Here is a 20,886-nt window from a genome sequence, read left to right on the forward strand (position 1 = left end):
ACGAATGTGAGTGCTGATGTAAGGTGGGAAAGAAAAGCGATCGCGGCCGAAAGAGGACAAACACGTGCGATATGCAGCTTGGCTCAATGCAGTGTAGCGCGGCGGGAACGGCAGCACTAGCGCGAGCAAGCACAAGGGTCCGGCTGGATGGGGTGGAGCGGAGCGAGCGACGCGGATGGGAGAAGGGATGCTGTCGAAAGTCTTGGGCGGAGTCATGCAAGTTTAGGGGTGGAAAAGAGAGTATCGTGGATGCACATGCCGATGTCGACGTCCTGGGAACAGAGAGTCGTAGCGGAACTGGTGCCATGTCGGCGCAAGCGCTCCAGATGGCCATGTTTCCCGCCTGCCGGATTTGAAACGCCTCTTCCTCCGTGCAAGCCAAGCAAAAGCACCAACCACGGCGACCCACCCATCTTGCGCTCAAACCTCAGCGATCTCACAGCCACGACACCATCTCACCCGTTTGCATCCCTATCTGCCCCCATCCACCGTTTATCCATCCGACACCCGTCGCGCCCACCAGAGGGCCGGCCCCGTAGACGTGTACCAGCCCAGATAGCTCGTGCCAGCTGTGCGCCCACAGCCTTGCGACCGCCAGGCTCCCACCCGACGTCGTCGCATACCGCGCCCTGTTGCTCGCGTCTCAATAGCGCACAACGCGAAGCAGACGGCCAGCCCATCTTCGCACCCTCTCCCGGACGCGCGACCCCGCCGCCAGCATGAACCACTACCCTCCCCGGGCGGTCATGCCTCCCCAGACGGGCCCAGCCCAGCGCCTCAACGAGCTGCTCGACAACATCAAGACCGAGTTCGAAGCCGAATCCCAGCGCAGTGTCGATGCCGAAGGCCAAAGTGAGTCTTGCACATGCTATCCAGCCGCGAAGGGAAGCAGTTGCCGTGCGGTATCCAAGGACCGGGCGAGCAAACTTTCTGCGCATGGCCTCGACTGTCTTTTGTCGCATCGAGCTCACAGCTGCTAACTAGTCTTCGCAGTCACGCGTCACATCCAAGAGATTGAGTTGATTCGCGGCAAGGTCTACTCGCTCGAGCAGTCACACAACCAGATGAAAGCAAAGTAAGCACCTCGCGCACGTCGCCCATACACCATGACTCCGAGCTTCCCTCAGGCTGCGCTTTGGATGCTAACCCCCGTGCTAGATACGAGGAGCGTATCGCCCAGCTGGAGCGCGAACTCGAGGCTCGCGGCGGCCCCAGCCAGAACTCGCAGCACCACGGCCCCTCGCAGCCTCAGCCGCCTCAGATCGGCCACGGGCCTAGTAACCTGTTCGGCGGCATAATGGCAGGCAGTGCTGCCCAAGGTGGTCCGGGACTGGCGCCTCCTCCACAGGAGCCGCCCCAGGGCCATGGCATGCCGCCACAACTGGGAGGACCCCAAGGCCCCCCAGGACTGAACCCTGCTCCTGGTCCGCCACAGCACTTTGGTGGCTACCAGCAGGGTCCATCTGTCAATGGTAAGCGTCAAAGACTCCATGCTTCCGCCCTCGTCTTGGCTAACACATCGCAGGTTATGGTCAGCCTCCACAGCCCACTGCCTCACCTGGTGCTAAGCGTCCAGGTCCTGCCCGCGGTCCCCCCAACGGCCCACCCAATCCCGCCACTCCTCAGCAGAACAACCCGGCACCCTACCCCGGATCGCCTCAAGTCCCGCGACCGACTCCTCCTCCCCACCATCAGCAGCCGAGTGCGTTGATGGCGCCCAACCACATTCCTCTCAGCCAGAGCAACGTCTTGGCTGATCTAGACATTGAGCAGTTGCCAGAGAACCTGAAGAAGGAGGGCAGCGATTGGTTCGCGGTCTTCAACCCTCGTTCAAGACGTGTGCTTGATGTTGACTTGATCCACAACCTACCCCATCAAAGTGTCGTCTGCTGCGTACGCTTCAGCTTGGACGGAAGGTGGGTTGCGACAGGTTGCAACCGTTCAGCCCAGATTTTCGATGTCGAGACTGGAAACCCTGTCGCGCATCTTCAGGATGGAAGCCTGCCCGAGGACGGCGATTTGTACATCCGAAGCGTCTGCTTCAGTCCCAGCGGCCAGTACCTTGCAACCGGTGCTGAGGACAAGGTCATTAGGGTAAGTTTGATCCTGACTCGCTCTATCAATCATGACTAACATTGAGCCAGGTCTGGGACATTGCTACCCGCACCATCAAGCACCAGTTCACTGGACACGAGCAGGACATTTACTCCTTGGACTTTGCCAGGAACGGCAAGATCATTGCATCCGGTAGTGGCGATCGCAGTGTCCGTCTCTGGGACCTCGAGTCCAACATGCAAGTCTCCAACTTCTCCATTGAGGACGGTGTCACCACCGTGGCCATCTCCCCCGACAACCTCTACGTCGCCGCTGGATCTCTCGACAAGAGCGTCCGCGTGTGGGATATTCAGACCGGCCAGCTTGTCGTCCGTCTCGAAGGCGAGCACGGTCACAAGGATAGTGTCTACAGTGTGGCTTTTGCTCCTTCGGGCAACAGGCTCGTCAGTGGCAGTCTCGACAAGACGATCAAAATGTGGGAGCTATCCACCAACAACCGCTTCGTCCCAGGCGGCCACCAACCAACCGGCAAGTGCATCCGCACTTTCGAAGGCCACAAGGACTTTGTGCTCAGCGTTGCCCTTACCCCCCACGGTGACTGGGTACTGAGTGGTTCCAAGGACCGCGGTGTCCAGTTCTGGGACCCTCACACTGGTGTCGCGCAGCTCATGTTGCAGGGACACAAGAACTCCGGTAAGCTTGATATATCTTTGCGTCTATCGTGTTACTAACGTTGCCTTTTCCAGTTATTTCCGTAGCTCCCAGCCCCACAGGAGGCGTCTTCGCTACCGGTAGTGGCGATATGCGTGCGCGTATCTGGAGGTAAGTCACTTGTCCAGTCACATTTCCCTATCCAAAAGCTCAAAATGCTGACTTGCATTAGGTTTGACAGGTATCCTGGACCTTAGGAAGGTCGTGGTCTCTTGATCAAGGGTGAATACATAACGCCATTCACTTGATTTCATCATTGATCCATAGAGAAGGCAAGTGGGTGGTGGGTAAAATCGGCAAAGGGGCTCTGGAGACAATTGTGTTGTTTTATTATTCTCGTGTTCGGTTTGGAGAAATCAGGACGTTATGAGGTATTTTTGATTCCCAATCTTCCTTTACTATAGTGAATATCGTTGGTATTCGACTTCGAACTCGCTCTCTCCATGCACCGTGATGTGTGTTATGATTTCAGTCTACATGAAATACAGTTCGACTCTGAGAACCAAAGTAGCGGTGACTGCGCTCCATCATGACTCAACAAGTCATGCTACGCTATGCGCCAGGCGATCAAAGTCGCTAGCTCCTAATCCCAAAGATGACTCAAACGCCACGAATGCTTGTTTCCCATCCGTCTACTCATACAATCAAACATTACCAGGCCCTGGACCTTTGCCTTGGTCTAGGAGCAGATGTGGTTTGAGGAAGCCGTCATCGATCTGCTTGAAGGCGTTTGCAGGATCGTGGCTGATCTCGTTGAAGAGCTGCTTCACTGCACCTGTGGCAGTCGCAACCCTACTTGAGCCCTCGGCCGCCGAGCCGACCGGTCTTATGCCTGATGTCGGGTACGGGGATGGGTCGCCCATTAATGGCGACGGGCCGCGATTCGGCGAGCGGCGTGCGCTGGGAGGAAGGTCAAGGTCGATGTCATCTTCATCAGCAGAGCCGCTATCAGCTGGGCTGAGGAGACTTTGGTCTGCGCCGTCTCTAGCACGTGGATGGCTCGAGTTGCGTCGCATAGCGCCGTTTGGTCGTGTGGGTGGACTACTTCGACTAACGGATCCGCTAGAGTATGTAGCGTCGGGTCCGTTGACATTGTTGAGTGAGAAGCCATTTTGGCCGGGACGTGGGGTGTTGCCATAAGCTTGACCCTGTTTGCGTGTGTAGGTGCCGCCATTAACGACCTCAATGTCGAACTCATCATCGCTGTCAATCTCTTCGACTACACCAGTGCGGATACCCAAAATCTCTAGCATGCGTGCAGTGGTACCGCCGAAGATGATGACAGTCAGAACGACTACGACAAGAACTGTGGCTCGCAGTGTGTCGCCGTTGTTACCTGTGAGACCTGCAGCAAGCGCAACACCTACAGCACCACGCAGGCCTGCCCAGTAGATCATGACCTGGTGAGGATAAGGAATCTCTTCCACAACTTCGTCGCCGCGACGGCGCTGGCGATATCTTGTGACAGAGTTGATGAGCCTTGAAAGAGGAAACACTGCGCACCAGCGAGCGGCGCAAATGCCGAATACGGTAATCAATATGAAGAGGGGCTTGTAATCGAGCTTGTCATCAGTGAAGAGGGACAAGCCTAGGTAGATGAAGATGAAGTTCTCCGAAATCTGGGAGGTGACCTGGAAGACAAACTTGGTGGTTAACTGGGTCCGTCTTGACATGTTGTGGTAAGCGTAATGCTTCATGCAGATACCGCAAAAGAGCAAAGAGACGATACCTACAGGATGATTAGCAGACGGCCAGAGAAGGAAGACGGTGAAGACTTACCAGACATGTGGATAGCATTGGACAGAAAGTATGTCAAGTATGCGGTGAGTATGATGAGACAGCTCTCAGTCTTGGGGAAGCGCCTAACATAGGTGAACTTGAGCATCAGAGACACGCCGATGCCGACCATGACACCTATGAACAGACTTCCGAAAAAGACGCCGAGGAAAATGCCTACGGCTTCAAAAAGGCTCATGAAGCCCAGAGACTCAGCACCGTCCTTGTACTTTTGTGCAGTCTCGAAGACGACGATGGCGATGGCATCGTTGAGAATAGACTCGCCAAAGATGATGGTGTATAGCTTGGGCTCTACTTTGTACGTATCGAAGATGGCAAGAATGGTAACGGGATCAGTGGCCGAGAGGGTAGCGCCAACAGACATGGCCTCGACGAAGTTGATCTTGAAGCCATCGAGAGGTATCCTGGTCCACAGGAACAGGATGATGCCAAGGACTAGGGCGGATATGAATGAGCCAGCGAAGGCAAAGGTGAGAATGGTTCCAATGTGTCGGAAGAAATTGCCTTGGTGGAGTTCATAGCCAGCCGAGAGGATGATGGGAGGCAGGAGCAAGTTGAAGAACATCTGGTAGTCGAAACTGACGACATCTCGGACGGAAGCGACTGCTGTCAGGCGCAGCAGCAGGCCAACGACCATGCCTGAAGGGCGTTAGCGAGCATCATAGCGCGATTGGATTACGAGATGGACTAGGCGACATCGCAGGTGGATATTGCAGGTTACCCCACAATTAGTCGGGTGATGGGCTTCGGGCTGCAAGTGATCGGAATTTGTGGCCTTGCCCATGCACACTACGCCGAGCTTGTCTCAACGGACGCCAAGCTTGCGGAAGGGCCCAAGCAGCCGCGGAGGGTGGTGTGGGAACGACGTACCTGCAAAAATGGACAGTACTGTCTCATGGACGGCCTGGATCTTCCGCGTGTGGAGTATGTAGCTCGTGAAGAGGGCTATTATGAGGAGCATAATCAGGATGGACAGGGCCCACGATGTGAATATCTCCTTCTGGCCAGCCTCTGGCTCGTCTGTTGGCGCGCATTAGAGATGGGATCGCCGTGTGTGTGTGTGGAGCGGGGAACTGACCGTCCGGGTCTGCGTCGGATGCATCGCGCTCTGCCGTCAACAGTCAGTATGTATGCCGGGCGTGTCAGACTAGAAGAGTCGAGGGCGCATACTGAGTAGCTGGCCGACTGCCCACCAGCCCATTATCGACGCCATGGTGGAATCAAGGCCGGGCGGTCATCAACAGCGCGAGCGTGTGCGGTATCGCAGGAGGATTGCGCGGGGGTTGTGGGCGTATATGTCGAGGTTACAGGTGGCCGCTGGGCGTTGGATGCTGGTCCTGGGGCTGCCTGGATGGGACGGGGCCTAGGGCAACGTTGCGCAAGGAGTGGAGGCCGGAGCGGCGTTGGGCGTGTCCGGGCAGGGCTAGGCGCGCTGGATGCAGGTCTGGCAGCGTGGAATAGCGATGCGAGGCTGGCGATATGGCGATATGGCGACCTGGTGAGGCTCTGAGGCTCCTTGCAGACGCGTCGCTGCCTTCGCACAGCGTCCAGGTGTCTCCATGTCTCGGCTGCCGTTCCAGCGAGCACCAGCCTTGATTGGGCCTAGCGCCATCGACGAGGGTCTCAGAACCGCTCATGGGGCGACGTCATGGCACGCACACTGGCTAGCACGCCTGCATGACATCTACCCAGAATCACCTGCAAGACCTGCTAGACCCTTCACCAAGCCTACCGCACACGGCTGGCACCCACATGACCTACACCGCCTCGAACCTGATCGTGACTCCCCGCCCGTTATAGACCTGCCTGCTGCCCGCCCCTCCGCCGTCTCTTTGAGCAGCGCCGATTGTGAACTTTGGTCGAGATTCGAGATCGATCGCCGCCGCAGCCCCAGCGGTCCCACTAGCGCCTCTTTCACGCTCGATACGCTTTGGAGCATGGCCTGAGTCCCACCGCGCCACTCGCCTTTTGTTGATAGTCTGCCTCTCACCACATCTCTCCACCGCGCATCCTCGCATCCTCGTACTTACCCACCTCGCTGCTGCCAATCACAATCTCGCCGACCCTGACAGCGAGTCGTAAGCCACCAGGGCTGACCACGTCGCCCGCGCAGGCCACTCCACGCACTCTCCCCAGATCAGGTTGCGACTGCCACCTGCCCCATCATGTCGTCCTCACGGCCCAACGGCGGCGACTCGCGCTCCTCTTCACCTCGTGCCTCTCCTCCCTCCAGAATCGACACTTCCGCCCGCCCCAAGCCACGCCCCAAACTCGTTTCCTTTGGCCGCGACTCGCTCATGGGTGGACGACCAGACACTGAAGGTCACACCCACGTCGAATTCATCCACGAGAACTCGCCCACCATCATCCCCCAAAGAATGTCCTCCGAAATCGACCCGCTCCTTAAGGAGAGCCTGTCGCCCGACGACGACGACGATGACTGGATGGGCGAACAACAGGTCGAGGAGACAAAGAGCAGTTGGTTCTTGTTCTTGCTCACCTTTGGAGGCCTCGGCCTGCAAATAGGATGGTCCGTAGAGACTTCCAACGGATCGGTAAGTGCTTTTTCTCGCTGCAAATCTCCATGAGGACGACATGGGCCCTGCATGCAGATCCGGCACTGAGGTCGTGTGAGCCATGCATGCACGACCCGTCGGACCACCGCAGCCCACCTCGACCGCGAACTATGCTAACTGTACGCAGCCATACTTACTATCGCTCGGTCTGAGCAAGTCGATGCTTGCTCTCGTGTGGATTGCCGGCCCTCTCTCCGGAGTACTTGTCCAGCCCTATGTCGGTCTCAAGAGTGACAACTGCCGTCTGCGCTGGGGAAAGCGGAGACCCTTCATTATCGGCGGTGCTGCTGCGACCATCGTGTCACTCATGGTCCTCGCTTGGGCAAGGGAAATCATCGGAGGTTTCCTGGGCCTCTTCGGCGCTGACCCAGAGTCGTCTGGGGTCAAGACGTGCATCATGCTCTTCGCCGTCTTGTTCGTTTACGTGCTCGATTTCGCTATCAACGTCATCCAAGCTGGTGTGCGAGCATACATCGTCGACGTGGCCCCTACCCATCAGCAGGAGTCGGCCAATGCATGGCTGATGCGCTCGGCTGGCATTGGCAACATCTTGGGTTACCTAGCTGGTTATATCAATCTGCCAGATTACCTTCCCTGGCTCGGTGGCACACAGTTCAAGGTCCTCTGCGCTATCGCCTCGTTTGTCATGGCTATCACTGTTGGCATCAGTTGCTCAACCTGCTCAGAACGCGATCCCCAATTTGACACTGCACCGGCCGAGCAGCAGGAAGGTGTCATGGCCTTCTTCAGGGGCCTCGCGCGCTCAGTCAAGAAACTCCCGCCTCAGATCAAGAAGGTCTGCATGGTGCAGTTCTTTGCTTGGATTGGATGGTTCCCATTTCTCTTCTACATCACTACCTATGTTGGCGAAATCTATGCCGACCCCTACTTTGAGGAGAACCCCCACCTGCCAGATGGCAAGATTGACGAGATCTTGGAGAGCGGTACCAGGATTGGCACCAGAGCGCTTTTGGTGTTCGCTATCACCACCTTCTTCTCCTCTGTCATCCTGCCGTTCGTCATCCCTCCGACGTTCCAAGCCCCAGAACCCGACCGTCCAATAACCCCGGCAACGCCTATGACACCGACAACCCCACATTCCATGGGTGGCTCTGGCTACTTTGCTCTAGGTCCGGCACGCAGGGAAAACCCAAACACAACTATGGAGAAGATCGCCAAATCGTTGGAAACGTTGCAAGTCAAATCGCTCACTCTCCGTCGATCCTGGTTCATCTCACACATTCTCTTTGCCGTCCTCATGGTCCTCACCTTCTTTGTTCGTAGTACGTTGGGAGCTACAGTTCTTGTCGGCGCCATCGGTATTCCTTGGTGTGTGACCAACTGGGCTCCGTTCGCCATCATCTCCTCTGAGATCTCCAAGAGAGACGCCATCCGTCGCGGTATCATCAAGCCTCGCGACCGCGAATCTCAGCTCATCGCCGAGGGAGAGGATGACGGTTCTGGCGCCGATTCTGCTGGTGTTGTGTTGGGTATTCACAACGTCGCCATTGCAGCGCCGCAGGTCATCGCAACACTTGTCAGTGCCATCATGTTCAAGCTCCTACAAAAGCCTAGGGGCACGGCAGGTGACACGAGTGTAGCCTGGGTGCTGCGCTTTGGCGGCATCTGCGCTCTGGTCGCTGCGTGGTTAACGCTGCAAGTTAACGAAGAGAAAGAGGAAGAGGAAGAAGAAGAGCCTTTCAGAAGAAGGCGGATGTCTTAGAACGACTCCGATGAACAGTCTATTACGCGCCTAAGACGCGATTTGGAGCGATCTCTTAGCCGACAGCATTCTTCCATTGAGAGTACATCAAGTCCACAAGACGATAGAAACGAAGAGAGGATTGGAGATGAATGATTTGAACGATTCAATATGCGCTACACTATACGGAAAGCCTCACGGCTTGACTCTAGCGTTACAGAGTACTGTTTGGACTGCGATGCATCACGCGGCGAGGTCATGGCGTTTTATGGGGTTTGAGCGAGCGAGCATGCCTTAGTTTGTGAGCGCGCACGCGGAGTTTTGGAAAGTATACATGGGTCGGCAAGGGGGAAAATTCATTAGGCGCACTCTTTTGGGTAAATTTACATCTTACTAGTCAAAACCGCACGTAGTCATGGTGGTTGAATGAGCAAAGTTGACGACTCTCGCCCTGGACAACATCAATGCGACTCTGTGTTCTACTACTTTATCCCTCAAAGCACGAAGATGTCGGTGTGGATTTTGATCAAACGAGAGTTCCATTTCTTTATCCGTAACTACGTTGATGTATAAACAATTGAAGCGAAGTTTTCGAACCGCAACTTCCACCTGTCGACTTCTTCCCCACCGACCGATCAATCTATATACAAGGCAACACCACTCCCCGTCCTCGAACTACCTCATGCCCTCCTCCAATGAGACTTGATGTAAACCCACCACCTTACAAAGCAGGCTTAGCATTCTTAACCAGCATCTCAAAGTACGCCTGGTTCCACTGACCAGCCTCAGGACTGGGCTGGTAGGCATCGGGCTTTCCGCAGAAAGAATCGTACCTAGTGGCCGAGCTATCACTCGTACCATCGCTCTCACCACCAGGCTTAACCCAGACGAACGAGTCCACAAGCGAAGAGCCCGTGTTGCTCGTAGGACGAACACCGAAACCAGCGCCGTTGACGTTGCACCAGTTGCCCCACTCCTCACGCAGGCCAGTGACGCCGTTGCGGCCCGTGTCGACAATGGCTTGGCTGGGCATGCCTGCGGACTTGAGCTCGGGCGAGAAGAGCTCGATGTACTTCTTCTCGTTTTGCGCTTTGTTGTACTGCGCGTCGGAGGAGCCGGAGAACTCTCCTGGGGAGAGGTCCCAGGCGTTCCAGCCGGCGACGTTGGTGGCTACGCCGCGGACTTGCTTGGGGCTGCCTGCGGCCTTGTAGACTGTTGCTAGTTCTTTGGCTCCGGGCTCTGGAAAGGGGTGGTTAGTGATGGGATGGGGTTGGGGGGATGGGAGGGCGCTTACTTAGGTTGTCGTTCCAGCCGAGCCAGCCTCCGTGACCGGCATCGATGTACATGGCGATGTTGGGCAGGTTGAGCTGCTTCAGAGCGTATGCGACACCGTCGCGGTAGCCAGAGGCGGAGTCCTTGCAGGTCTGGAGGTCGGCGTTGGTGACCAAGTTGGGGAGCGAATCGGGCTCGATGACGAGGGCGATGGCAGTGTTGGGGTACTTCTTGAAGATGGCAACGATGGCTTTCGTATCGTTAGTAAAGGCTGTGATCAACAGAAATGATACACTTACGGTCAATGTACTCGGACTTGTACACGCTGAGCTCGCCAACAGCAAGCTCACCGTTGGAGGCCTTGGCGGCACAGTCACGACCGGGCAGATCGTAGATGACTAGTGCGGCAATCTGGTTGCAGGGGACGTCTTTGATACCATCCTCGACGACGGAGATCTTCTCACGGGTGTCGCTGATTATCTGTCAGTTGAGACTTGTAAGGACGAGCAGATTACTCACATCCACAAGAAAGTTCCAACGTCAGCAACCTTGAGAGCCTTAGCCGCCAAAGCAGTATCGGTCATCTGAGCAGCCGCAGAAACGACCTCGGATGAGTAGAACTTGTTGGCGTAGATGGATCGGGACGCAAAGGGGTTGCCAGACAGAGTGACGGGAGTGGCACATGCTGCAGCCTGGCGAGCAGTGATGGGACCGTTTTCCACGGGAGATGGGAGAGCGAAAGCGCCAGTGATGGCCGAGGCCACGGCGAAAGAGAAAAGACCCTTCATGTTGACGTTTGAATGTAGTTGTTTGGTTGCGTTGGTGCTGGAAGCCTTGGGGGTAGTGGGACCCTCTTATATCGGCGTTGGATCGTATGCTGCTAGTATGGCGCCAACTCAGCACTGAGGTACCGTCTCATCAGGAAACAGGCCCGGAGACTGCGGACGTTAGCTTCTGGGTTGGGTCTGTGCGATCAGCGCTTGAGATATGAGGCTTAGATGAAGATTTATCAATGGCGGCATGGTAGTATAGTAGGGGTCCACTGACATAGCACCAGCTGAGTGGGAGGCAAAAGCCTGGTCTCTCGAGGTGGCGTTGCTTTACTAGCTATGAGCTTTGGATGAAGAGTTCTTTTGTGGAACGACATTACCGCCTCATGAGACTGCCATTAGGATTATGCAGTGGGATGCTCTCTTTGGGTATCTTCCAAACTTCCGAATGTCATATTCTCTTTTCGTTGCTCAAAGTCGTCTTGATAGGTCTCCAGCCGCTTGGACCCTGCCTACAGGGTAGATAAATGAATGTTTACATGAGACGTATTGGGGTTGCGGGGGTGCTTATTGTTCGGGTCTCCTACCCCGCGATCTTAGTCCTCAGCCTCACTCGTGATGACGATGATTGGCAGTTTGCGACATCATCTACGTAGCCCGTAAGCTTCCCATCGAGATATGAAAGAGTTTAGTATCGTGGGACAGCTGATCGGGTCATATGATACGGGTCATGGAGAACCGTCTTCCGATTGTTGTTGCAGGTGAACTCCTCGCAACATTTAGAGTCCCCATGAAATCTTTGGCAATGCACGAGTGATCAACAAATCTGCAGTAAAATGACGCGAGTCCTCTTCCCCGACAATGCTGTATTGAGGGTTAATTGGGCTCGGCCCGATGTAAAACGTAAGCAGGTACACGAAGGCAGCCCGGAAATCTTTGGCTAGAAAGCTTCTCGAAAGGCTCGAATGTACACATGACACTCGAAATTGATGAAGGTCGATCTTGGAGGCTCTTTAATTTTGCATTTATCCTGATGCACTCCACATGGGAGGTTATGGCGAACGAGAGACCAGGTCGATAAGACAGCCAAGCCTCGCTACCGACTTGCGATGCTGGTCTGGAGGTCGTGTGAGGCAGGACGAGCGCTTGCGGTAGGCTTCTGGAAGATGAGGATTGGGGGAACTCCCGGGTATATGCGTCTGCCTAAAACGAGCATATGAGAATACGACCGGACAGCGCAATACGTAGCATCTGCCTGAAGGTGCGCGGTATCGTTGCATTTGACCGTCTTTGTGTCAAATAGTCTTGGATATACTCTTCTTTGCCGCACTGGACGGCTTCTGGTACACGATGGCATGATACGAGTGGAGCCTGGTGCTACCAATAACATCACAGCGGATTTGATCTCGTTACTGGTGCTATACGCGTGGAAGGCGGCAGACCACTTCCGTCTGGTCTTGTGAGCGCACGGCATGCGTATCGGCGCACGGCCTGCGCTGCTGCAGCTAGCTGTGTGGTTCGGACCGCGTTGTGAGAGAGTGAAGGTAACGGAGAGTCTGAAACTGATACATAGTGGTGACGACGACGCTCGGAAGGATGATCTGAGTGGTTGATGTGAGTGACGAGGTTCGCGTTCGCAGATGCCAGAGTGGTCGGGTAATTGAAGCTTGCCCACGCTAATGACGAGTCTATTCCCCTTCCAGCGTAGTCCCAATATGGAGGCCATCTAATGTACCTAAGCTTCACGCCATTGCCTCGCAAGCCTTGCGCTTGAGGAGAATTTCTGAGCTTGTGTGAACGTCCGCGATTCTCGAGAGGATAGTTAGACTTTGGTAGATTCGTGTGCTCTGAAAAGGGTGGGCAAAGAAATCACGATGCCTCTTGCGATCCACGCTTCGGCGGTGAGACCTTGCTCAAATTGCGTGAAGATTCGAAGAGACCTCTGCATACCCCTGCGAAGGCGCATCTGGACATCAGCCATATATCCATAGCCATTCGATATTGATGCTACCGACTTTTGCGATCGATCACGTGGCCATAGAGAGGCAGGCATCCATGGCACTAGATGCCGGCATCCGACTGGCGTTGGATTCCTACGTTCATGGCTCCCGTCTCCGGTACTTTCCAAGTCTCTTACTTTCTCTTGTTTGAATCATCTCAGCAAGTATAAATCCCGCATCGCTGCTCGAACACCAAGAAGAAAAGAGTACAATCATTCCGATGTACGAATTTCGGCTATTGAGCGTCAAAGTTCTGCGGATAGTGAGAGCCTATCCCTTGTGTTGCCATCCAGATCTCGTCATACTTTGTTGTATTCGGAAGGTTGATCCGATGGAGGAAATGAAGTCTGAAAGACGCGATACAAGTAGGCGACACATCGTCCCTACGCGCTTGTCGTCTGGGAAGCGGACTTTGGATGGATCTTCCGCGATGGCAAATCCTGAATGTAAACAAAGCTCACAGTTCGAGTTTCTCGTGCAGACTATGCAGATTATTGCGTACGTTGATGGGTAACGGTACGCCTGGATTGCTGAAGTCGCAGGCATAATGGTGCGTCTCGCTGTCGCATCGCAGTTGAAAATGGTCCAACGCACGGAGCATTTGTTCAGCATATGGGTTCGTAGGCGACGCGACGGGCGGTAAGCCCTAGTGAGAGCGTCAAACCCAGGCGATAGTATACCGCATGAAGCCATGATGCAATCGCAATCCAAGTTTTTTAGCCTGCTATTTCCCTTCGATTGGGTACCATGCTAACAAGTGGCGACTCTTCATTTGTCATCCTGGTCTATCGTGGTGTCTTGCTCATAATGAACTGAGTACTGGACTTCTTGTCGTATGATGTTGTTTTTCAAGCTCGCATCATCCACTCGCTCGTCATGTAAAACCAAGTTCTGCGGTGCTGACGAGACTATCGCTGTGTTTTGGAGTGCTTCAGGCCTCAATTTCATCTGCGCGACTCGAGGGTCAAATCTAGATAGGGGCAGAGCTGTCGTGTCAGATGACATCGTGTCCATAGAGATCTCAGGCTCGTCCGGGCGAGATGCCTGCTTGCGTGAAGTTTTCGCTTTCCCTGGAGCAACACCACGACCCGACAGCTTGTATCCTTGAGATGGCGCATGAACCCGCATAAGCTCGCCATGACCGAAACCAGTGTTGAGCGACTCTGTGAACCGCTTGAGCGCAGCGAGCGTCGCGGCCGCTAGAGAGTATGATAGTTCCACAGCCTGCCAGATGACCACTGTGGCTGCCGTGAGAGAGACATCTGATGTAGTCGTAAGTTGATGTATCTCATTTTGGCGAAGAGCAGAGAAGATTAGGGTTCTACCGCGTGATCAGCTAATACAAAAGCACTGCTGGCGAGCGGTACGTACGGTAGTCGGAGCCAAAATGACGATATGACGATGAGTTTGGTTCGGAAGGCCATACGTAGACCCCACACCAACTGAATGGGCAGGAAGAGCAGGAGGACCTCGGTCATGACGTCCAGAGCTGTGAGAGCAATCCATCGTCGCTCACTCTGGGCACATTCGGAGTGCGCGGAGGTGATGTCCCACGCAAGCACACGGTGGACCGAGCAGTCGACATTCAGAAGGAGGACGGATGTGAGACATTGAGCGACGATTATGGCGCTTACGCCGTACTGGAATCTTCTGTGGAATCTTGTCTGTGTCGTGCGCAATAGCATGGCAACGATGGCAATCTTAGAGACGCATAGGGATATGACCCATAGGATGTTACCAGCCGTTGCGTAGTTGTTGAGTTTCTCGATAGCGGATGAGAGAGTAGCCAGCTCGGTCATAGGGCGCCCGAGTCCAGTAGAGATGGACGCAAAAACGACACCAAAGAAACAAAGCGCCAATACCTATTCGCATGATTGTCAGTAACGGCCTCTCGTCGTGCTCAAAATTGTTATGAAGACACCACGATGTACGTACCCCTGATAGTAGCACGATCAGATCATCGAGACTATAAGCTCTCCATCGAATATAACCTCGAAGGCATGCTACACATAGTGTGTAGCATAAGCAGAGACCGATGGTGAATTTCAACGTAGCTGCACGTCCTGGATCTCGTACGACTGCTTCCTCGTCATGATCTGCCATGATACTGCTCGTGAAAAGTACGCGAGAACTGCTCGGTAGCCTTAAGTTCCCACGGCAGGGCGTTAGCACACCCGTGTGGGTCGTGGCGTCGTCTCCAAAGCTGCGGCGCGGACAACCGTCTCATCTTATCACCGTACCCTGACTCGAACTTCGCTGTTTGTCCAACGGCGAAACCAGCTGGGAACTATTTTGTGCTGCGCGCAGTGAATGTATCACATCACCCCTTCAGCAGGCGCGTGGACCGTGTTGCGGCTCTCCAAGGGCCATTCGTCCGCATTTAACCCATGGCTGGGACCGGGCTTCGATAGGCATACAATCCTCCAATCCTGTAGCGCTCTTTGGTTAGAATGTGTTGCATCCGTCCTGTTGCTGATTGCATGCGCTGAAGATCGGAGAGGTCATTACGGGGTGCCTTGAACCTTGTCAATAACAGGCTGCCCCGTGACGTGCCAGAGCTTATCGCTTCTCAACAGCGTGCCTGACTGCAGCATTTACCGCTCGGCACTTGATCGTACATAGACTGCTGTACTTCAGCTAATCAACTCTTGTAGCTAAGATTGATCAAGTTGGCTACCTACAGTTGGTTTCCTCGACCTCTCGACGCTCTGACAGAGGAGAATTTGCGCACCTGCCCATGCTGGACTCCTACGACCGCCGATCTGCGACACCACCAGCCTGTAGCTAGCCTTTTTGACGATGAAAGCACGGTAGCACGCAGATGCAGGTTGTGACAGCGAGCGTGATTGATTGGTGCGCGGTTCGGGGCCCCGGGAGGTGTGTGGTGCTGCGGAGCAAGCTTGGACGACAGACACCTCGGCTGTTTGATTGCGGGCGAAGCGTGTTTCTGGTGGCCACGGAACGGCCCTAGGAGGGTCCTTCTCCCACGTTCCCTTCGATAACACGTACCCTCTGCATGCTCTATCAATGAGTCGCCGGTCGGCTATTTGGCCTCGCGACACCAATAGCATGATGCGCGACGGTCAAAGAGCATCAACAAATCGAACCTTTCCAGTACCTGATAAGCTTACGCTTGAGTCTCCTTATTATGGATACATGGTATGGTGTACATGAACCAACACAAGACATTGCACAGGCCCCCACGGATATCATACATTAGTGTCCTTGCGCAATGCACACGGCTCGAGAGCCCTGTAGTCTCAAGCCGCTCTTCCAAGTCCATCTCCTTAATTACTCATGGCTGATTCGTCAAAGCCTGTCACGATTTCAATGGCACGCCACATAAAGCGGTGATGGGCCCAAGAACGGCAGCTAGTTCCTAGCTCTAGGCACGGCTTGCAATCAACGTGTATAGTAACGGCTGTAGAGTTTGCATCTAGATCGCTTAAGCAGCGTCTGGGACGAATTCCCCCACTGCACCTCCCTCTTCTTTCAGGACATCCCTTACCTCCGTTGATGGCCGTTGTTCTGTAGTCACGTACTCTGTACCATGGCAGTCGTCGGAGAATCGAAGATTGTGAATGCCGAGGAGTACGACGCAGGAAGCAATGGATCCGGCGAAGCGGGTAGGATGCATGCCAGTGCTCTGGGAGGCACAGCCCACGACGCCGAGGACATGCAGCGGATGGGCAAGAAACAAGAACTCCGGGTAAGCCCTTATTGCGACATATATGCAGGAACTCTACTAAGTGTTCAATTAGAGAAATTTTCGCCTGATTTCCATCATTGGGTTCGTGGTTGTCCTACAGTCAACATGGGAAAGTGCGTTACTGTAAGTTCTTGTTCCTGTGCCGATCTATCCCCTGCTAAGTAAAAGCAAAGTTCAGCTTATTTTGGGCTATTCAATGGAGGCACAGCAGGAGTCATCTGGATGATGATTATCACATGGATGTTCGTCCTAGCCATGATTGCGTCGCTTGCCGAAATGGCCTCAATGGCCCCAACTGCCGGTGGACAATACCATTGGGTCAGCGAGTTCGCCCCGCCATCATTCCAAAAGTCCCTTAGTTACATCGTGGGTATGTAGTTGAATGGTCTAAACATCTAAAGTCTCGTACTGACACCATGTTCAGGATGGGCTGCGGCTGTCGGGTGGGTCAGCGGGATACCCGCCTGTGCACAAATGCTTTCGAGTCTCGTCATCGGAATGGTCCTCCTCGCGTACCCTGACGCCCAGATTGGAGAACTATGGCATGTCACACTGTTGATGATGCTTTGGCTGTTCCTCATGATCGGTTTCAACATCTTCTTGGCGCAGCATCTTCCCCTCGCTGAAGGTGTTGTGCTAGTCTTGCATGTCTTTGCCTTCTTCGCGTTTCTGATTCTATTCTGGACCATGGCAGAGCGTCTTCCGGCGGAAGAAGTTTTCACGACTTGGACAAATGGTGGAGAATGGAGCTCGATGGGCGTGTCTGCTCTGGTTGGCCTCTCAACCCCATTGTGGTGTTTTATTGGTCCAGACGCGGGCGCACACATGTCTGAGGAGTTGAAAGACGCCTCCGTGGTGCTTCCGAAAGCTATGATGTGGGCTGTTTTCTTCAACGGCATTTTCGGATGCATTATGGTAAGCACGCCTGAACTATTCTGGATGAAAGGCAGATACTGACTACGTACGCTCGTGTTAGATGATTACCTTCGTAATGTGTGGCGGTGCTCTTGATTCGGTTCTCGAATCGCCGACCGGACAGCCTATACTTCAGGCCGTTTACAATGCGACAGGCTCTATCGCCGGCACTGAGGTCATGGGTGCTCTGCTCGTCATCCTCGTCTTCTTTGCAGCCGTGTCCGTTACCGCTGCTTCTTCGCGCCAGATCTGGGCATTTGCACGCGACAGAGGACTTCCGTTCTCCGCATGGATCGAGCGAGTGCCAGCCGGCTGGGACATTCCCGTCAACGCGCTACTTGTCTGTCTCGGATCCTCGCTCGTGCTCGCATGCATCAACTTCGGGTCGGACGTTACGTTGAACGCCATCGTCTCCATCTCAAACGCAGCTCTCATCTTCTCCTACATTATATCGATTGGATGCGTGCGCTTGAAGCGTTGGCGAGGAGAGCCATTGCTCCCTCGACGCTGGAGCCTAGGCAAGTTTGGAGGCATCGTCAACGACCTAGCTCTTGCCTTTTTAGTCGTTTCCTTCATCTTCTCATTCTTCCCTATAGTGCCAAACCCTTCGGCTACGGACATGAATTGGGCGGCGCTTATGTTTGGCGCGATGGCTATCATCGCCACGGTCAACTATTTCGTCAGCGCACGGAAGAGTTATATCGCGCCTGTTTCGCTTGTTAAACGAGACTAGACGGCGAACGCATCACAGCAATCATTCATACCATAGACAAATGTATCACTATGCTGCGCCTACCGCATTCGATTTTTGTTCTGAACCCTTGTCCCTAACCCTTTTTGGACTAGCGTTCTCGTGTTCATTCCTTAACGAAAACCCATTTCCCATCCCCAATTCTTGAACATGATGTAGAAGGCTCGATCATATTTATAGCCCTCGACAACCTTGCGATCTACGTATAGCTTATTCTTTCTATTTGTGACTCTTCTAGATTATCTGTTTCCTTTTTTCGTACGCGATGATGCGGGGTATGGAAATGTGAATGGTCGTTCTATTTCCACCCGCGCAGACACTATCAGCTTTGCACCTGGCAGACTGGAAGAGCCCACGACAACGATGTCTCAACCTCTGAAAGAAGCCGACATTTTATTTCCGCACCTTTCCAACACACCAAATCTATCCAGCACCCTCTCTTCTCTGCGCCGCTCAACACTATCAACGCACAACCGCCTTAATTCAATCATCTCCGACAGCGATTTCGTCAGTTCAGTCGCATCTGCCTACGATCTACCTCTTGTAGCCAATGAACGTTGTGGAAGCTGGTACATTCCGCCAACCCAAAAGTCTGGATCTGTCTACTTCAAGAGCACGGACGGTCACATGGGCGAATGGAGCTTCAGTCTGAGAAGACTAAATCTGCAACTGTTGGATATCGTGGAAAAGTTTGGCGGCGCCGTGGTTGTGGACAGCACGAGGAGGGGCAAGAGCATGCCGGACGCGCTGAGCAAAACCATCCCGACATGGTGCTGTGTGATCAACAGGGCTGTATTCGGCACACCTAGGAAAGACGAGATGCGATTGTTTACGCCGCCACAAGCCGTGGGAGAAAGCGAGCATGCGCAAATGGAGAAGAGGATAGACGGATTTGTGCAACAGTTTCTGGTGCGTGTCTTATCTAGGCATTTCCGAATATATTCGCTGATATCGAGACAAGGATATCTGCAAACCTAACATCGTGGACCTTCGCAGTAAGCTGAAGAAACCCCTGCGGCCGATATGGGTGACCCAACAATCATCTCTTCCGGACAGTCCGCCTTCTTTCCCCGACTTTCACCCGATCGTGCTCTGCACAGCATCGCGACGGGTACGCGGTGCCGAAGCATCGGAAAGCGGGTATATCCAGGGTGCTGCCGATGACCACGAAGCATGGTCTTATGGACTCACTCCGACAGTCTTCTGGAAGAACAAGGACGTGATGATGAAGTCGAGCGAGGAAGATGCGCCAGCTCTGATCGAAAAATTGCTCAACGAAGACGGAGGTAGTAGCGCGATCGCAAGTCTGATCAAGCCAACCTCAAAACTGTACATCTCTCCTAGTGACCAGATGAAGCTCGACGGATTCGACGTTGTGATTAGTTGCACACCGGAGCCCTTCGCCCCTTCGATGCTAAAGGACGCCGGAGTCAAACACTACTTGCACCTCAAGTGCCAAACCGGCAAACTGGGCTCGCGCGACCTCCGCACCCAACTGCCCCGAATTCTATATTTCTTCTCGTCCCTGTCAGATCCAACGACCGGAAAGATTCTCGTGTGCTGCCCAACAGGCAAGGATCTATCCGTCGGCACCGCCCTAGCAGTACTATGTCTCTACACAAACGAGGAGGGAGCGATAGACACCAGTGCACCAAAGGAGACAAGTGCCATCGGAAAAGCCTTCATCAAGCAAAGGCTCAGTTGGATAACAACAAGCAACCCCGCGCTAAACCCAAGTAGAAGCACGCTCCAAAGCGTCAATGCCATCCTGCTAGAAAGTCAAGACCCAAAAGCTTTCTTGCAAACCAAGAGTAATGGCACGGACACTGGCATCATCACCTCAATACCGATTCGAGAAACAAGACCCCTGCCACAAGAACCACAAACAGACGACTCTTCCGAGACAGAAAAGCCGAAGCCCAGCTCTCCTCCGCTGCCTACTTCAATCTTTGAAAACCTACGCAACTCCCCGGACAAACCATGGAGCTTCACGCGTCAACTCCGCTCTACCCTACCGACCCATCCCTCGGGCACAGTGACAGGAACAGCGACGTTCACGTCCTGCAAACTACCAGCCTCCTTTCCACCAACTCTGCTCTACGCCGAAGAAGGCGAATTTGCAACAGAAACGGGTCTCAAGTTCAACGCACGCAGGAAATACGTGTACCAACTCAAAACGTCGACATCAGAAAGCACAGACGAGAAAGCAAGAGGAGACTACATCGCCGTCCGTTTCTTCGACGATGAAAAGATGCCGCACGCGGATATCAAGGATGGCGTGGGGAAGAACGGGGAAGGGGTCGGGGGGTCATTCGTCGACATGGGTGATCTGCAGACAAGTGGAAAGGAGGTGAAAGCCAAGAACAAGGAAACGCATCTTTGTGCCGAAGACTTGTATACGGCTAGTTGGACATTCGGACCAGGTGTTGTCAACTCGGCCACGGAGGATGTGTGGTGGGAAGTGCGATACGATGTCAAGGGCCCAAAGAAGGATTACGTGAGTACCACGAGGTACACCCTCATGTGACGGACAGAGAAGAGATGAATATAGGGTATCAAAGCCGATCTACATAACACAAACGACCACGCGCCAGACACTGCGAAACAACATGTTTGCCGCCAAGTAAG

General features: G+C 54.1%; 7 protein-coding genes across 7 annotated transcripts; 4 read left to right on the forward strand and 3 right to left on the reverse strand.

Annotated features, from left to right (window-relative positions):
* Positions 1-719: 719 nt before the first annotated feature.
* J4E90_002673 (uncharacterized protein) lies at positions 720-2,963 on the forward strand (the record flags this gene model as incomplete). The annotated part of the gene is made up of 7 exons (XM_051432249.1): positions 720-852; positions 994-1,075; positions 1,159-1,472; positions 1,526-2,094; positions 2,145-2,748; positions 2,802-2,877; positions 2,939-2,963. 7 exons carry the CDS (start codon positions 720-722, stop codon positions 2,961-2,963), a joined length of 1,803 nt encoding a protein of 600 aa, XP_051293671.1.
* A 447-nt stretch (positions 2,964-3,410) lies between these two features.
* J4E90_002674 (uncharacterized protein) lies at positions 3,411-5,776 on the reverse strand (the record flags this gene model as incomplete). Its single annotated transcript, XM_051432250.1, has 5 exons — positions 3,411-4,495; positions 4,546-5,202; positions 5,434-5,583; positions 5,642-5,671; positions 5,734-5,776. The coding sequence occupies 5 exons, from the start codon at positions 5,774-5,776 to the stop codon at positions 3,411-3,413; spliced, it is 1,965 nt and encodes a 654-aa protein (XP_051293672.1).
* A 952-nt stretch (positions 5,777-6,728) lies between these two features.
* On the forward strand, positions 6,729-8,862 carry J4E90_002675 (uncharacterized protein; the record flags this gene model as incomplete). The annotated part of the gene is made up of 2 exons (XM_051432251.1): positions 6,729-7,118; positions 7,267-8,862. The coding sequence occupies 2 exons, from the start codon at positions 6,729-6,731 to the stop codon at positions 8,860-8,862; spliced, it is 1,986 nt and encodes a 661-aa protein (XP_051293673.1).
* A 700-nt stretch (positions 8,863-9,562) lies between these two features.
* Positions 9,563-10,901, reverse strand: CEL6C (1,4-beta-D-glucan cellobiohydrolase cel6c; the record flags this gene model as incomplete). The annotated part of the gene is made up of 4 exons (XM_051432252.1): positions 9,563-10,080; positions 10,136-10,363; positions 10,413-10,585; positions 10,633-10,901. The coding sequence occupies 4 exons, from the start codon at positions 10,899-10,901 to the stop codon at positions 9,563-9,565; spliced, it is 1,188 nt and encodes a 395-aa protein (XP_051293674.1).
* Positions 10,902-13,651: 2,750 nt separating this feature from the next.
* J4E90_002677 (uncharacterized protein) lies at positions 13,652-14,682 on the reverse strand (the record flags this gene model as incomplete). Its single annotated transcript, XM_051432253.1, has 2 exons — positions 13,652-14,204; positions 14,255-14,682. The coding sequence occupies 2 exons, from the start codon at positions 14,680-14,682 to the stop codon at positions 13,652-13,654; spliced, it is 981 nt and encodes a 326-aa protein (XP_051293675.1).
* A 1,751-nt stretch (positions 14,683-16,433) lies between these two features.
* On the forward strand, positions 16,434-18,240 carry J4E90_002678 (uncharacterized protein; the record flags this gene model as incomplete). Its single annotated transcript, XM_051432254.1, has 5 exons — positions 16,434-16,592; positions 16,645-16,715; positions 16,766-16,962; positions 17,017-17,507; positions 17,569-18,240. The coding sequence occupies 5 exons, from the start codon at positions 16,434-16,436 to the stop codon at positions 18,238-18,240; spliced, it is 1,590 nt and encodes a 529-aa protein (XP_051293676.1).
* Positions 18,241-18,885: 645 nt separating this feature from the next.
* On the forward strand, positions 18,886-20,785 carry J4E90_002679 (uncharacterized protein; the record flags this gene model as incomplete). The annotated part of the gene is made up of 2 exons (XM_051432255.1): positions 18,886-19,167; positions 19,220-20,785. The coding sequence occupies 2 exons, from the start codon at positions 18,886-18,888 to the stop codon at positions 20,783-20,785; spliced, it is 1,848 nt and encodes a 615-aa protein (XP_051293677.1).
* Between the last annotated feature and the right edge of the window lie 101 nt (positions 20,786-20,886).

Source organism: Alternaria incomplexa, assembly GCF_024043165.1.
Source record: "Alternaria incomplexa strain BMP 0042 chromosome Unknown scaffold_3, whole genome shotgun sequence".
Taxonomy (NCBI): domain Eukaryota; kingdom Fungi; phylum Ascomycota; class Dothideomycetes; order Pleosporales; family Pleosporaceae; genus Alternaria; species Alternaria incomplexa.